We start from the raw sequence: 18,044 nt of genomic DNA, 5'->3' as shown, positions 1-18,044 counted from the left end.
TTCAGTTTGTTGCTGAGAGCAGAACTTGAGGGTGACGTGGGTATATTACAACTGCAGGATTTAAAAAGATCTGTTCTGCAGTTCACCCTTATCCTTAACTTTTTTTTCCTTGTTCTTCTCTGTTCTATTACATAATTCTTGCTTGATTTCCCTCCTCCCTCAAAAAAATATGGGCACCTGTAGAAGGATCTGTGATCCTGCATAAAGATGCAGGGCTCTCCTACTATTCACCCACCTTGTTAGCGGGAGATAAAACCCTGAAAATAACTGCTGAATAGTTGTGTAGTCTGTTGGTGGCAGGTGAGACATTTTAACTCCATCAGGAGATAAGAGAAGTGAGAAGGGCAGGGAGACCTGGAGAAAATCTTAGTCACAGCCAGGGTTCCAGAGAGAGCTTATCTCTATTATTTAAATTACAAATGAATCCTGATCTGAGGAAGAGGGTGAGTTTGACATTGGTGGACTTGGTAGGAATGCCACCTTCTCATTCATCCTTTCTCTTTCCTCAAAGAAAACAATATTTATTTCAAAATATTACAACATATACATATATTTTCATTTTTAAAAAATTCAGAGATAATGATGTTCATTTGTCCTAGAAAAAAGTGCTGGATCTCCTGCCCATTTTGAGCATTGAATAGAACCATACAGTACCTTTTTCTCCAGATATATCAAGTGGGCTAAATATATTATTTCAGAAAGTTCATGGAGCCACAATTAATACTTTGGAGCAGATTTTCTGGGACTTACATGGCATGAAGGCAGTGAAACCACGTGCAAATGCCCTACTGAGGATTTTCCTGGTGTGCAAATCTCCCCAAAAGGACATTTTTAACTTCTTTGTTTTAGTATCTTCTTTAATTTGACAAAATACAATTTAAGAACTGTTTGTATAGTGTAGTATTTTGCTTCTGTACCTTTTGGGTCTATTTTACTACTTTTACTGACTTTCCTTTGTTGCATTTATCTGTAGCTGGTTCGACGGTACTATAATCTGAAGTCACATAAAGATTCTTCTCGTTCGTATCCTGTTTTCTTTATTAATATTACTGTACCGGCCTCTGCTGTGGATGTTAATTTAACACCTGATAAAACTCAAGTTTTACTTCATAATAAGGTAATTTATATTTTAATTTATTTTTAAATTGGGATTTGCTTGCTTAGGCCCTGATCTTACAAAGACTTACCATGTTTAATTTTAGGCTCATCCATAACTCATTGGCTTCAGTGTGACTAATCAGGTGCTTGAAATTAAGCACACGCATTAGCCTTTTCAGGAGTGAGGCTTTAGTAGTTCATATATGATAGGCTGCCCTTGTAACATGACTATTTGAAAATTATTGAATCAAATGGGTAACCATTTATTTGATTTTAAAGATCATTTGTGTACTGTCATACTAGCCCCTGTCTCAGCCATGCTCCCTTCAGAGCCCAACATCCTGAGAATATACTGAGTTAGATCACGGTCCATATAGTCCAGTATCCTGCCTCAGACAGTGTCCAGTCCCAGATGCTTCAGAGGAAATGAACAGCGTGATCTGTCTCCTGCCATTCAGTCCCAAGTTCTGGCAGTTGGAGATTTAGGGACACCTCCCAGACAGGCACTGCAGTTTTATCCCCAAGGCAGCGGAAAAAAGGCGATGCCATCTTCAGGTTGATAACCATTGATGGGCTATACCTGGAACCAGCTAGGCGAATGGCCCAGGGGATAGAGACTATGAGATCTGTTTGTGGGGCCCCACCCCTGGTTGGGGTGACGGGCATGAATGAATGAATGAATGAAGCATGGGGTTTTATCCCTGCCATCTTTTCTGATAACCATTGATGGACCATGAACTTATCTAATTCTTTTTTAACTTAGTTATACTACTGGCCTTCACAACATTCCCTAGCAAAGAGTTCCACAGGTTGACTATATGTTGTGTGAAGAAGTACTTCCTTATGTTTGTTTTTTAAACCTGCTGCCTATTAATTTCATTGTGTGACCCCCTAATCCTTGTGTTGTGTGAAGGGGTAAATAATACTTCCCTATTTGTTTTCTTCGTACTATTCATGCTTTTATAGCCCTCTATCATATCCCCCTTTAATCATCTCCTTTTCCAACCTGAACTGTCCCAGTTTTTTTAATCTCTGCCCATATGGAAGTTATTCCCTACACCTAATCATTTTTGTTGCGTTTCTCTGTATCTTTTTCCAATTCTAGTATACCTTTTTTGAGATGGGGCAACCAGAACTTCACACAAAATTGGATGTGTGGGTGTACCATGGCTTTATATAGTAGCATTGTGATATTTTCTGCTTTATTATCTACCCCTTTCCTAACGTTCTGTTTGCTTTTTTGACTGCTGCTGCACATTGAGCAGATGTTTTCAGAGAACTATCCACAGTAACTCCAAGATCTCTTTTTTGAGTGATAACAGCTAATTTAGAACCCATCATTTTATATGTATAGTTGGGATTATGTTTTCCAGTGTGCATTACTTTGCATTTGTCAACATTAAATTTCATCTGCCATTTTGTTGCCCAGTCACCCAGTTTTGAGAGAACCTTTTGTAGCTCTTCGTAGTTTGCCTGGGACTTGACTATCTTGAGAAGTTTTGTATCATCTGCAAATTTTGCCACCTCACTGTTCACCCCTTTTTCTGACCCCTGTTTACTGACTTTCGTATATTTTAACCATGGGGACCTTCCCTCTTATCCCATGACTGCTTAGTTTGTGTAAGAGTCTTTGTTGGGTGACCTTTTCAAAGGATTTCTGAAAATTCTACTACACTGAATCGACTGGATCACCCTTGTCTATGTGCACGCTGACTCCCTCAAAGAATTCTGATAGTTTGGTGAGGCATGATATACCTTTACAAAAGCCTTATTTACTCTTCCCCAATATATCGTGTTCATCTATGGGCATAAGGGTGATGTTCTCCTCTGTTCCTCCCTTCCTCCCCAATGCCACCCTTTTGCCGTTCCTCTCCACCCTGGGGAAGCCCCTGTCCTTCCTTAGCCCCCTTCTGTTGGGTTGTAAGGACCCCGCCCTCCGCCACATTTTGTTGTTCCGCCGGCAGGTGCAAGTTCAAGTGCCACCGGTGGCGCATGACAGAGTGGCTCTGGAGGGGTCCTTTCTGGTGCCCCATCAAGGGGCCCAGTACCGGGTTTACTATTCCTCGGGGGAGGCCCAGTGCTTCCTCTGCCGGGCAGCAAGACCTGTCCGGAGGGACTGCCCCCTGGCCCAGTTCGGAGGGGCATCTGGGACCCCCGATACCCGGAAGGGTGTCGGCTCTACCATCGCCGGCAGCTCTGATTGCCCGGACCCTGGGGTCGCCCCTCCTTCATCTGTGACTGCTGTCAACTCCACTCAGGTCTCGGGGGTGGCCCCCCTGATATACCCATCTTGGGTGGATGCCACTGGCCACTGCACCACCCCAGGACCTGGCTATCTGCTCAGCCCCGAGCAGATAATTGGTAATCCGGCCGACACCGCCGTGCCCAGTGAGGCGACGGCTGACACCGAGCAGCAGGGCTCTGGGCCTACAGGTGCTCTACCCTATGAGTCAGGGCCACAGCCCTCGCCCCCACCGCCCCGGGCTGTAATCCTGGGAGCCTCATTCAGTGGGGCACCTGAGCTTGGCACTGTGGGGGCACCCCGATCCCTTGTTGCCCCTTGGCCCACTGTATTGGGTCAAGAGGCACCGTGTCCCAGTGGCTCTGCCACTCAGACCCCTGATTTTGTCCTTCTTCCCTGCCCTAACCCCGTTCCTGTCCTAGATTTGTGTCCTGTCCCTGACCCCATTCCAGTCCCTGGAAATTTCAACTGCACCCTTGAGGAGCGGGACCGCACAGGGACTGAACCGAGCCCGGCCACTGCAGACGTCCTCAGGGAGATCATAGTTCATCACTCCCTGGTGAACGTCTGGCGTGACCACCACCCGGATGATGACTCTACGTTCACTTATGTCCGGGTGGAGGAACAACGGTCGAGCCACTCCCGGTTGGACTGCATTTATTTTTCTCATTGTCATCTTTCACAGGCCCACTCTTCCAGCGTTTGGCCAGCCCCATTCTTGGACAACCATTTGGTGGCTGTGACCATCTTTCTTTCTTCGGAAAAGCCGGGGCCAGCCTATTGGCAATTCAGTAACAGTCTGCTGGAGGATGAGGGCTTTGTGGCGTCCTTCTGGGAGTTCTGGCTGGCCTGGCGGGAACAAAGGCATGCTTTTCCCTCAGTGCAGCAGTGGTGGGATGTGGGGAAGATGCGTGCCCGGCTCTTCTGCCCGAGCCACACCTGGGGCGCCTGCTGGCAGAGAGATGTGGTGATAGAGCAGTTGGAGCAGGAGGTCTTAGAGCTGGAGAGGTGTCTGGCCGCCAGCCTTGAGGATCCACCCCTCTGTGGAGCTTACCGGGAGGAGCTCCAGGCCCTTGACGATCTTCGGGCCCGGGGCCTGTTTGTTCAATCCTGCATCCATCTCCTGCAGGAGAAGGATCGCAGCTCCCGCTTCTTTCTTCTGCACCTTGGAGAAGAAGAGGGGGGCGAAAAAGCACATCCTCCGCCTTTTGGCGGAGGACGGTGCCCCGCTCACAGATCCAGTGGAGATGCGCAAGAGGGCCAGAGCCTTCTACGCTCGCCTTTTCTCCCCAGATCCAACCGAGGCCGATGCCTCTGGAGTGCTTTGGGATGGACTCCCAACAGTCAGCACGGGTGACCGGGACCGGCTGGAGCTGCCTCACTCTGGCTGAGTTCTTGGAAGCCCTCCGTCTCAGGCCCACCAATAAATCTCCGGGCATGGACGGTCTGACCATGGAGTTCTACCGCGTGTTCTGGGACGTCCTCGGCCCCGACCTTTCCACCATCTGAGCCGAGTCTTTGAAGAGCGGAGTCCTCCGTCATGCAGGCAAGCGGTGCTCGCCTTGCTGCCAAAGAAAGGGGACCTCCACGATCTCCGGAATTGGCGTCCTGTCTCGCTCCTCAGCATGGACTGTAAGGTCGTGGCAAAGGCCATCTCGCTGCGGCTGTGGTCCGTGCTGGCAGACGTGGTCCATCCAGACCAGACCTACACCGTCCCAGGCCATACCATTTTCAATAATCTTTATCTGGTCCAGGATCTCTTGGAGCTTGGGTATAGGGATGGTCTGTCGTTTGCCCTCCTGTCCCTGGATCAGGAGAAGGCTTTCGACCGGATGGACCACAGGTATCTCCTGGGCACTCTTTGGGCATTTGGCTTCAGGCCCCAGTTTGTGGGGTTTCTCCAGGTGTTGTACGCTTCCTCAGAGTGTTTGGTCAGGCTCAGCTGGACCCTGACTGCACCTGTCAGCTTCGGGTGAGAGATGCGTCAAGGCTTCCCGCTGTCGGGTCAGCTGTACACTCTGGCCGTTGAGCCCGTCCTTCGTCTCCTTTGCAAGAGGTTGACGGGTTGGTGCTGCGTGAGCTGGAGGTGCGGCTGGTCCTGGCAGCATACGCCAACAACGTGCTCCTCGTGGTCCAGGACCCAGACGACCTGGTGCAGGTAGAGGCTTGTCAAGCTGTTTATTCAGTACCCTCCTCCGCCCGGGTCAACTGAGTCAAGAGCTCTGGCCTGATGGTCGGGGCCAGGTGGTGGGCGAGCTTCCTCCCACCTGTGCTTCAGGCCATCCGGTGGACCACACGTCCGCTGCTCTATCTTGGCGTTTACTTCTCTGCCACGCATCCGTCTCCACCGGAGAACTGGCACGGTTTAGAGGGCAGGGTGACTGGGTGGTTGTGAGGCTGGACAGGACTGCTCCAGTGCCTCTCCCTCCAGGGAGAGTGCTGGTGCTTAACCAACTGGTCCTGTCCATGCTCTGGCACTGACTCAACACCCTGTGCGCCCCCCCCCCCCCCCGGTGTTCCTGGCCAATCTACAGAGGCTGGTTCTGGGTTTTTTTGTCCGGGACTGCACTGGGTCTCTGCGGGGGTTCTCCATCTCCCCCTGGCAGAGGAAGGACAGGGCCTGACGTGTATGCGCACGCAGGTCCATGTCTTCCGCCTCCAGGCCCTGCAGAGACTCCTTTATAGTGCAGGTGGCTTGGCGGGGAGCATATTGGCACACGCCTTCCTCCGCTGCCTGCGAGGGCTCTGATGTGACCGGCAGCTCTTTTTTCTCCATCCGAGAGGTCTCCCGCAAGACCTCTCTGAGCTGCCGGTCTTCTACCAGCACCTCCTCCAGACCTGGAGGCTGGTTTCAGCGACCAGGTCCCTTGTGGCCACTGAGGGGGTAGATCGCCTCGTGGAGCCCCTGCTACACAATCTCCATCTTCGTGTGCAGGTAGCGGAGTCCCCCTTGATATGCCAGAGATTGGTCCTGGCGGGAGTCACCAAGATCGGAGACCTCCTGGACTACGACCTGGGGGGTTGGATGGATCCCCAGGCGCTCAGTCAGCGCATGGGGCTCTCCACCCTTACAACCCCCCAGCGCATACTCCAGAAGGTGGAGGCAGCCCTGCCTCCTGTGGCTCGGTTTTCCCCTGAGCAGGTCCTGTGAGAGGGTGCGCCCCACCTGCCCCTCACTCCAGGGCCTCCGGATCTTTCCATCGGCCCCCTTCCCTGTGAGCCTTCCCGGCCTCTCCCTGCTCGCACCTCGAGCCGGCTGCATGCAATGCAGCCGGTTTGTTTCCAAACCGTGCCAATGGACCATCTCTACACGTTCGTGCTGCACACGTTTTATTACCCTACCCTCGTGTCCCGCCCTGATACCAAGTGGCAGGACCTTTTACGAGCGGTGGAAGGTGGGGAACTCCGGTGGGCCAGTTTATATTCCATCTTAGTCCCGCGGCAATATCAGCTGGCGGCTCCTCCACGGAGCCATGAGCACGGGCGTGTACTTGGCGTGGTTTACCTCTGTCCCTGAAGCCTGTCCCTTTTGTGGCGTGAGGGAGACTCTGGAGCGCGTGTATCTTCAGTGTGCCAGGCTGCAGTCCCTTTTCCAGCTCCTCCAGAATCGCTTATTGAGGTTCTGGCTGCACGTCTCCCCGCACTTGTTTGTTTATGCACACCCAATTCGAGGCCCCACTACGTCACGGGACCACCTCGTCAGCCTCCTCCTAGCCATGGCCATTCGTAACACCAGGGAGGGGAGGTTGTCGGGGGGGTGGGTGCTGTGACTGTGGGACTGTTTTTTGTTCTTTTATCCGTTCACGTATCTGGGCAGAGTTCCTCTGGGCAGCGTCCGCCAGCTCTCTCGACGCTTTTGAGGAGCAGTGGGCGCTGTCCCAGGCTCTCTGCTCGGTGTCCCCTTCCAGTTCCTTAGTTCTGGCCCTTTGACTCCCACGCCTGTTCCTGTTATTGCCTCTGTTGTCCCCCAAACTCAGTTGGATTCTGGGTTTAGTAACTCTTCCCTAGGCTGGGGGGGAGGGGCTTTTTAGCATTCCAGTTCTCAATAGGAACACTCTTCTGTAGCCCTCTCACACCAGTCAATATGAGAATAGTTGTAATCCCCTATTATTATTGTGTTTTCTGTCTCTGTATTTCTCTAATCTCCCTGAGCATTTCACAATCACCATCACCATCCTGATCAGGTGTTTGGTAGTATATTCCTGCTGCTATATACTTTATAACATCAATTATTTTAAGTCATAAGTTCATTTCTGTCTTCACAGAACTGCTTAAATCAGTCATACGTAGTACTTATATCACAATAGCACTTTTCATCTTCAAATGGCTTTATAATGACTAGTCTGTAAACAGAAATATGATTTATGTTCTTTTTACACAATTCTTTTCATAATTTTATAGTTACTTACATTAAGTGGGGGATTTAAATACAATATTAATATTAAAAACTTGAGTTGTTTCTGTTTAGGGCCAAATTTTGCCATTGTGTGTGTGTGGCATGCCCTTTCACATCATGGAGGCTACAGGATTTAATGTTCATGACTGAGATTGAAACTTGGCCCATTGAGTCTTGTATCAGAGATCGCATAGAGACAGATTGTGATACACTTACTATCACTGAATAGCACCTTAGATCATGAGTAGTACCATGGAAATCAGTGGGTTTGCTTACACTGCTCAAGGTAGATAAGGGCTTCTCTACACAATGGAATAATATACACTACAGGGGTATGATTTCTAATGTGCACTGTGTTGCGTAGTACTAGATTCACATTAAAGGTTCCCTAGCACGCTTTAACGTAGTGCTGTTTGAAACAGCCCAATTAATGCACAGCATATTAGTATGCTTTAGAAATCATACCCCCATAGCGTGGATTATGGGAGACAAGCCTTAAGGGTGGCACAGTCTAGACTAATAGGTTGCCACCTCTCTTAACAATGCATTTTCTTGGTTTTGTGGGTTAGAATCACAGGCTAAATGATATTTCAATATAATTTGTGTGAAAATAAACATAAGCAGGTATCAGAGGGGTAGCTGTGTTAGTCTGGATCTGTAAAAAGCAACAAAGAGTCCTGTGGCACCTTAAAGGCTAACAGATGTATTGGAACATAAGCTTTCGTGGGTTAATGCCCACTTCGTCAGACGCGTGGGCATTCACCCACGAAAGCTTATGCTCTAATACATCTGTTAAACATAAGCAGATTATTTTCACATTTCAGTTTGTTTAAAACTCTCCTTTTACTCTAAAGAAGTTCTCTTTCTTTTTGTTTCTTTTAAAAATTTTCTACCATTTATATAAAAACAGTCTTTGAACCATTCTGTGAATGAACAATCTCACTAAAATTGTGATGCTAACTTGACTTGGTGGTTAGTCCATTCCACCCTGATAGTGTGTTTCTAACTCCAATTAGTGTATACTGAGTGAGAATAGATACGCTAATACTGTTCTAAAGAAACAACATACAAGTACTAGGTCATAAAGAAAGCAGTACATCTGTTTTGTGGTATTAAAATTTATCAGTGGAGCAAAAGTATTTATAGTGAAAGATTTACGGCTAAGGGATCTCACTGATTAGTGAATGTTTGGCATGTTTTAATGAGAATGTATGAACTACTAATACTTCATAATACAGTCAATCTAAATTAACTCGAAAAAAACAGTGAACAGAATTGTTTTTTTATTGCTATTGTGTTATGTCAACAATTGTCAAGTACATTTTCATTGACAATTTGTCCTAATGCTTATGAGTTTTCTTTTCAGGAATCTGTCTTATCTGCTGTTGAAAATGTATTGACATCGCTGTATGGGCCACCACCTGATACAGTTTCTTGTGAAACTAATAAAACAGATGTTACCTCAGCGGACATAGTTGTTAATGAAACAGAACAAACAGATGTGCTTGTTAATAAAATTGAACCATTTGGAAACAGTGATCCACATGCACATACTTCATCCGTTTCATTCAGTAATGATGTGCAAAATGGTCAAGCAGGAAAAAACACAGAGGTCTGCTTAAAGCATCAAAGATTTTCTAGTGATAATACTCATGGTCTCCTCAATAGAAAAGAAGTTTCTGGCACTGACGTGACTGTGAGTGATATATCTCAAGACAGTTCCATAAATAATTTATCATGTGAGGACAGCCAGAATGGATATAGTGTAACATTAACCCTAGATGGCAGTACTCACATGGACACTCAATCTAAAAACAGAAGTGAGCATCCTTTGAGAGCCAGTCATGCTAATGAAGTGGAAAAAAATGAGGCAAATACAGTCCCCGAGTATGTATCTGAAATCTCTGCTGATAATTGGAGCAAGGGGAATGCACTTAAAAATGCTACAGGAGAGAACCTGGAACCTGTAAAGATTTTGATACCTGAAGTAGGAGGAATAACAAATCATAAGGCAAATGAAAATACTGATGAACAAGATCATGATCAGCAGAGTTCAAATCAAAATATTAAAAAAACAAATGTGGTTAATGATAAAGCAGGACAGATCATGGCCTATGATTTAATTAGTAATCAAATAATCAGGAAACCCATGTCAGCAGTTGCCCTGTTCACCCAAGAATATCGTTCTAGATTATTAATTGATAATCCAAAGGCCAACATGGAGGACTTGATGCTGAAAATTGAAGGACTATGGGAGAAACTGAGCAGAGAGGAGAAAAAGAAGTAAGTTCAAGAGTTTGCACCTCACCTCTAAGCCATGTAGTTTCCATTCTGGGTGACTCACTGGGTGCAAAAAATGAAAAATTACATCCGCATCATTTATAAAAAACAGGATGAAAAATTATTTTTGGCTTGCCAAGAACACCATCCTGGCTAAAGGTTGTACTGTTAATTACGATGTTTACTGTGTGCAGATATGTACTGCTTTCTGAATTACTCATTTTGATATTACTAATTTTTCCACTCTGTTTTTCAATTTAAATATGTTGCTGTCTTTCGTAAAATACTTCAATTTTTGCAACTCATTAAAATTATATTTTCTTGTAGATAAAGACCCTGTATAATTGCCATCTTACTTTGGTAGATTTTTGATTTATTCTTTAAACACTTGGCACATGTTGTGTTCTCTCTGTGCCATTATACACATCTCAGAGCAGTTACTATCACCAACCTTCTTTTGCCAAATACCAAGGCACATTTTGGGCAACTTTTTTCCAAGGGCTGTCAGATTCACTGTGCTGATTTATATTCCATTCAGCTGTTTTGTGGTCAATGGGATTGCACAGGTGTATAAGATCGCACAGAATGTCACTGCATTTTTTTTTTAACAATTACTCCCCATTACTTTCAATAAAATATAACGATCTTGTCATTCTCGTGTGTTTTTAGAGGCAAAATCCTGGCCATATCTGTGCATTTGCTGGGGTGTCCCCACCCTCTTGAGCTGTCACACTTCTGCTGGCTGAGTAAGTCCAGTTTTTAGGATAATCAGGCAGGAGGTATACAATGCCTGAATCACAAGAGGCTGTCATTCTGGGTGTGTTGTGGGAGGAATTGGTTAGCAGCTGAGGATCCACCACCATGTAGTTCCCCAATCCTTCTCTCCTCCATCTCCTATTTTATTTATTTTTTTCATTGCTCAACACAAAAAGAACTTTTCCCAGGCTCTAGGAATTTGAACAGGTTGTTCTGTTTTTTTAAATACAATTACAAAAAAAACAACAACCCAAAGCCCCTTAAGTCCAGAAGGTATCGCAGTCCCCATAACTATGTATAAAAAACTTCATCAGATGATGAATTCTGAGAAATATTTCATTCTACCCAAATCTCCACCGATTCAGAGATCTCAGCTCTCCCCAGCATCCAAACAAGTAGATTGTCTTAAGCACCAGCCACAGAGAGGCTCTGTGGCTTGTAGGGAAGAATTAAATTAACCATATCTCTAAAACAGTCACTTGCTCATATTTTTCTTTAATCATCTGATTCTCTACCCACTGAAGTTAGTGGAAGTTTTGCCATTGACTTCAGAGCTTAGTTCTTCTCCAACTAAACTGCTGCTAGGAGCAAAAAGAATGAGATAATTTTTCCTGTGTGGGATGTGATGGTCACTTATGAAGCTTGCCACTGAGAAGCTGCTTTTAAAAGCTAAAACAGTGTTAGGAATATGGGATTTGCAATACTAATTCAAACTCTTCCATTATCTCTAACATCCTGATTCTGGTAGGAGCCAGTGTCTGAGACGCTGAGGAAAGAAAACAGTCCATAATGCACCTAGTCAGTTATGTAGTGCAATGCCATAGTCAGTGGGAGCAGGGGAAGAACAGTTCCTTCTTGACCTCACAAGTAATCATTTTGTACTATGAAGCATGCAGCTCAATTACACTTATCAACTTGTGTAGTTGTAACTGTCACTTTTGTTCATAAAATCATTGAACCTTATATCCAGTTTGCTCTTTTTCCAGTATAAATGTCCCCTCCAATGAAATTACAGATGAGTTACCAAATCCTGAATACTGGAATCTCCATATTACCTAAAATGAAGACCTATCTCTAGATATGTAATTCATATTGACATCAAATTTTTTTAACCTGCTTTTATGATATTTTCACACATTTCAAGACCTTAAAAATGTTGCTTGCTTGCATTATATGGCCTTCCCTGCGAACTGAACCTTGACGCATTGGGAAGGCTTGTGTGCACCAATAACCCTCTGATCTATGCCAATAGGAGTTTTAACTCCTGGCAGGTTACCCAAGCCAGGCATGTTGTTATGGAAACCCTAATTCTATTTTTTTCTTAACTTTTCTGCAATTAAAATCTCAGTTTTAATATTCTACAAACATTTAATTTTAAACAAAAATTGGATTGTTCTTGGATAGAAAGTGAATATACACTATATATAGAATATCTGTTGAAGCTGATTTCCATATAATTTAATTAAATTAATAATACCTTTGAACAATATTCTGTGATAGACACCAGCAGTAACACTTGTCATCTTCTGCCAGCAAAGCAACATTTAGTATAATTCCATCCTAAAGATGTATTAGATAGAGATGAATTTCCAGAATATAAGGAATATCCAGCTAGCATTTATTACTAAAACTAATTTTTCCCATTTGCAAAATATTACCAATTATCAATTTGGGTACAAAGGTCAGCTCCCTAATGTTTTCTTTATTTTCATCAAAACTATTGTTGGGGGTTTTACAGATTTCCCTCTTTCAGATGGATATAACAGCTAAGTCTTATGGTTCAGTGCATAAGTATTGGCTAAGGCAAGCAACAATCCAAGAGACCAAAGATCTATGAGAAGCTACCAAAGCAGAAAGATCTATAGTTGTCCTCTCAAAGATAGCAATCTTGAAGATTTGTTCAATGTTTAATAAAAAATGTAGTTCTCTACTAACTCAGTCTACCAGGTACAGTCTGGATAAATTAGGTCACCAATAGCAGGGGTTCTCAACCTTTTTCTTTCTGAGGCCCACCCAACATGCTATAAAAACTCCACAGCCCACCTGTGCTACAAATGTTTTTCTCCATATAAAAGCCAGGGCTGACGTTAAGGGGGAGCAAGCAGGGCAGATGCCCCGGGCACCACAAAGCTAAGTTGCTCAGGCTTCAGCCCACCGTGAGGGCCCCGGGCTATAGTCTTGCACAACAGGGCTTCGGCTTTCTGCCCTAGGCCCTAGTGAGTTTAATGCTGGCCATGGTTGGCGAACCCCCTGAAACCTGCTCGTGGGCCACCAAGGGGTCCCGGCCCCCTGGTTGAGAACCACATAGTAAAAAGGGGATTGTGTATTTAAAAGGGTAGTCTAAGAAAATACAGATTGTCATCCACAGTCCATACACTTTTACAAGCTTCCAATAAAAGTAAAGAGACAAAAGCTATTAACATAGAAGAGGTATATTTTCTCAAAAGCAGCCCTAAAATGTGATACTTATGTGTATTTGATAAGTATGTGTGACATACTTATCAAATACAGTAGAGTTTGAAATAAGTGACTTGCATTATCTGGATGAACTGACTTGCCAAAGGATGTCCTCTTTATTTTATTTTGGGGTATTTGGGGCTCTTTCGGGTCAAATTTTGCCAAAGGTTGCCCTATTCAAATTATCCTACTTGCTTCCTCTCTATAACAGTCTTGGAATTCCCATCTCATGGATTTCTCACTGCTTGCTAAATCTTTCCATCTGGGCTTAAGGTACAAGTGAGAAATAGTAAAACGTAGGGTAAATCACATGGGAGGAAGCCTTATTTTTCCTCCTTGAGCAAAGCTCCTTTTGGAACTAGCCTGATATTTTCCTTTAAAAAATTCTTTGCTTTTGAATTGAGAATTCCAGCATCATCTCTAATCAAACTTCCTAAGTCACCTCCAACTAGCCAGGAGGCAACTACCTGTATTTCTCATGGCCCCTCTGGATCACACTTGCCTATGCTGAAAGATCTTTCTTGAAAAAGGAAATGGATAGCTTTCCTTGTTGGTGACCCTGCTGTTTACTTTCTGAATCTAGACTGGACACTATCAGATACCTACAAACCCCCCAAACTCAACACTTGCAGGGCTGGAGTTTCTCCTGAATTAAACCTATAATAACAAGTGTTCCTTAAATGTGTGGGGTTTTAAAGTTTAAATATATTATTGGAAACCCAATAGCCACAGAATTAAATGAGTATGGATCAGGTCAAAGTTATAACCCAATATTCAGGATTAAGTTTTTCTGTTCAAGTGATTTCACCCATTAATTTTACAAGTAGCAGATGTTTTTTATCTTAACATTTACTCCATATTTTTCTTGGACATGATTTATTGCTCATCCCAAGATGACTGCTTTAGTAAACTAAATATTAGTACCATATGTGAATGTTAGCACATTATAATTAATTACAAATGGTGACCCTTCTGTGGACCTTATTTTCCACCATACATGCAGATAATTGAACCTGACTGTTCCAGCAAGTATCAATGAATAAATTAACATAAGACCAGTTAAAATACTTATTTCCAATACTGATATAGGATAATAGTGCTTCTTACTGGAAATCAGTTGTATTACTAGACAGAATCCAGGATATTGAATGGAGGTAGGAAAGGAGAACTGAGCAAATTGCTGCTAAGGTCTTCAAACATTAAGATTTGTATCTGGGAGGAACCAGCCCTATAGATCTGTATTGTAAAGTCCCTGCCTTTATATAACCTAAAATAATGTTAAGGTTATTTTCTTAGTCGTGTCCACAAGAAAGCTTATAGCAATTTTTTAAGTGTCATAGAGCCTGACTGTGCAATACCCATCCCTGTTGTTCAGCACTCATTCCTGCTTACTCCCATTAAGTCAATACGATTACTCAGTTAAGTACTCACCAACAGCCAATGCAAGGGTTGCATAGCTAGACACACACTCTCAATCCCCTTTATACTTAAGCACTGATATAAAAGAGGTCCTCACTTTGAAGGGTCTGAGTGTTACCTGGTATGTACAGCTACAGAGGAACACAGGGAATTGCCATAACAATGACTAGTAGCCAGTGTAGTTTGGTACCTTGTTTCTTACAGTGGTTAGAACTAGATGCATCAAGGGAAGGTATAAGAAATCCCAGAGTGGACAATTAAAGAATAGCCTGCTTATAGGAAAGTTTCTTCCTTAACCCCAGTCAGTTAGTGGTTGGCTTAAGCAAGATAATTTATAGCCTGTATTATTTTTAGCCTATCTAATGTAACTGTGGATCATTTCATTATTCATATAAATGAATCAAATTTTTTTTAATTCTGCTGTGCACTTGGGCTCAATGATATGTTGTGACAGTGAGTTCCACAGGATAATAATATATACGTTGAGTAACAAAAAGTCTATCATTTTTAAATTTTTGCTCTCATTTTCATTGAGTATCCCTTTGTTTCTATATTATAAAAGGGAGTAAATAGGAGATCCTCATTTACCTTCTCTGTACCAGTCATAATTTATGTCTTTGTTTAGTTTAGAATACCTGGCAATCTCAGTCTTTTCAAATTCTCCCCACACTAAGGTCTTTCTAGAGATGGTCTGATCCATAGCTTTATTTCATGTTTGTATAGTTAAAATGTGTTTAAAAAATCTCTACAATAAACTACATCAATGTAATTTTATTTCTTTATAAAGTTATTCAAACTGATCTTCATAGACTAGGCTCTTATTGAAATCCTGCTTGAAGAAAGTCTTTTCCTGGAGCTCTTATAATTTAGCCCCGGGGCTGGATAAGCAGTATTCCATAGCAGTTTGCTACCAAATGCCTGCACTTCTCTGATAAATTGATTGATACGGCTATTATCTATAGTCCCCAAAAATTATGAATGTAGGTATGTCAGTTTTTTATACTTACACAATCAAAGAATTTTAAACCATTTGAAGTCAAAATGTCAAGTGGCATTTACTCTGCAATACAAATTAAGTGCCTATAAGTTGAACATGTACTTCTGAAACTGTATTTCTGGTTATAAATTTAAGGTTAGATTGAGCCTTTAGGTGTAAAGCAGAAGTAACAGCTCATCTCTTCTGGCTGTCACACTGGGGTAGAGGCAAGGCTCCATCCACTGTTCAGACACTTCTCACCCACTTGGTCAATGGGGTAGAGTACAGGGGTGCTGAGTACCTGGATCAGGGTGCAGAGAAAACTAATGTGGCTATGGAAAAGAGTGGAGGTGCATGACTGTATTAGAATGGGTGTCACAATCTGGCCTTTAGTTTTACATTTGTGATTTCTCTTCCACACCCTGCCCCACTCTCCATTTAGGTATGAAGAAAAAGCCACGAAAGACCTGGAACGATACAACACACAAACCAAGAAAGCTGTGGAGCAGAGAATACAGAGATCAACAAAAGAGACAGAAAAAAGATACAAGCCCAAACTGAAGACTTCTCTCTCTGACCAGCAGAAACTTGACAAACTTTTTCAGTCTCAAATTGAAAAGAAACAGAGACACAACCAAGCTATGAAAATTGTACAGGTGCCCTTTTCTATGAGTTCTTTCAAACATAAACTTCAGAGGCTTGAGAAGAGAAATTTTGATAAAAACGAGTCTTGCCTGATCTGTCACCTGAGTTTTCCTGATGCATGGATAATTGCTTCTGAAAAAAAAATCATGTTGCTAAATCCGTATAGAGTGGAAGAAGCCCTACTTTATAAAAAACTACTGGAGCAACACAAACTTCCTGTAGAGAAACTGGACAAGCCAATTGTATTAACTGACAGGTATAGTAGTGTGGAGCAAGGGTGTTGTGGTGGGGGTTTTTTTTAGTTTTTTTTGTTTGTTTGTGGTTGGTTTTGTTTTTTTAAGTATCACATAGTAATTATCTACTGTAAACACTGTGGAGGCCATAGACCCAACTTTTTCTTTAAGTGATGGTTCCTCGCTCAAGGTGCACAAGATCTCCGTGCACCTGAGACCAGAAGACTTATTAGCAGTGTCCATTGGTCTGTGCCTGCATCTCCTTGTGTTCCAAAATGAGGGCATAGGGGGTGGTGTGGATTTCCTGCCTCTTCAGTTGCTTTCTACCATCCATGGTCTGTGATGGAACCCCTCCACTGTCCACATCTTTACTAGCATTCCTGCTTCAATTTCAAAATTTTCTGTAATTTTTTTTACCTTTATCTAGTTAGTTAGTGGTAGTGTTTAGTTATCTAGTGTTAGTAGAGGTTTGAGGGGCATTCCTCCACCCCAATATTCCCACCATTTGGAGTACTTGGTATGTCTAAGATCCCTGGCTTCAAGAGCTATGTGGCCTGTCCCCAGGTCTTCCCAGTTAGTGACTTCCATGACACTTGTTTCTATTGTCTGGGGAGATCAACATCCCCTCCAAGTTGCAATATTTGGCATTCCTTTCCCCTATGAACCTGGCAATCTTGAGAGTTCCAGCTCAGAAAATCCCTGCTGGATTGCTCAATGAGGCCCCAGGCCAACCCTGATCATCAGACTCCCTGTTCATTGGTTGTAGATGCTGAGAAGTGCCCCTCTGAGTACAATACTCCCCTGTTCTGGATCATGAGAGGACAGAGCTAAGGACCTTAGCAGGCACAGTAAATGGGAGGAGATTAAGAACAAACACTCTCATAAAAAGGATAAATCCCCTCCCAAGTCCTCATCTAAGAAGAGGACTTGTTCCCCTGCACCCTCCCAATCTAGTCAGACTCTGCATCCTGTTCCAGTTGTGTCAGGATCTCAAGGGGAGCACAGGTCTGGCTCATGGTATAGAGAGCCAACGGTACTTTGAAACCGCTGACCCCTGAAGAGGTGGGACCACCTCCAGTACCAGTAAGCAAAAGAAGGGAACGATGCTGCCCACACCAACAGTACCTTCCCTCATCACAAAAAGGGATTTGGTGATACCAGTATTCACCACCTGACCTTAATCAGCACCACTGGCTCTGTCATGAGGTAGATACAGACCACACAACTCAAAGAACTCCAGTTACTGTAAGGTAAGTAACATTTCTTTTTAAATCTACAGGGAAATGTTACTTTTACATTTATACCATGTTTTAAAATTAGAAAGAGACCTAGATCTGCTCATATTGAAGTTAGTAGGAATTTTGTCATTGATTTTAGGATTGTGAAGTGAGGGCCAGATATTTCTTAAAATAAATTATTTTATTCATCACCCAGAGCTTTGCTAAATACTCCCTGTTTCCACAGCTCCTCACCAACTTCTATTGGTTGTGGAGCAGGCAAGGTCTAATGTTAATTTCTAACCATCTAGATTTTGGGGTTCTT

At 43.6% G+C, this 18,044-nt stretch overlaps 1 protein-coding gene across 5 annotated transcripts in view; it reads left to right on the top strand.

Moving 5' to 3' along the window:
- Nucleotides 1-18,044, top strand: part of PMS1 (PMS1 homolog 1, mismatch repair system component) — a 114,049-nt gene that overhangs the window by 81,422 nt on the left and 14,583 nt on the right. For all 5 annotated transcript variants that reach the window (XM_039494344.1, XM_039494340.1, XM_039494341.1 and 2 more), the window contains exons 8-10: nucleotides 974-1,117; nucleotides 9,103-10,019; nucleotides 16,067-16,525. In XM_039494344.1, the coding sequence (XP_039350278.1) occupies nucleotides 974-1,117; nucleotides 9,103-10,019; nucleotides 16,067-16,525 (1,520 nt within the window). The remainder of the gene's footprint in view (nucleotides 1-973; nucleotides 1,118-9,102; nucleotides 10,020-16,066; nucleotides 16,526-18,044) is intronic.

This window comes from Mauremys reevesii, linkage group 11 (assembly GCF_016161935.1).
Source record: "Mauremys reevesii isolate NIE-2019 linkage group 11, ASM1616193v1, whole genome shotgun sequence".
NCBI classification, from domain to species: domain Eukaryota; kingdom Metazoa; phylum Chordata; order Testudines; family Geoemydidae; genus Mauremys; species Mauremys reevesii.
The sequence above is the reverse complement of the archived record's forward strand: the minus strand, read 5'-3'. Positions and strand labels throughout refer to the sequence as shown.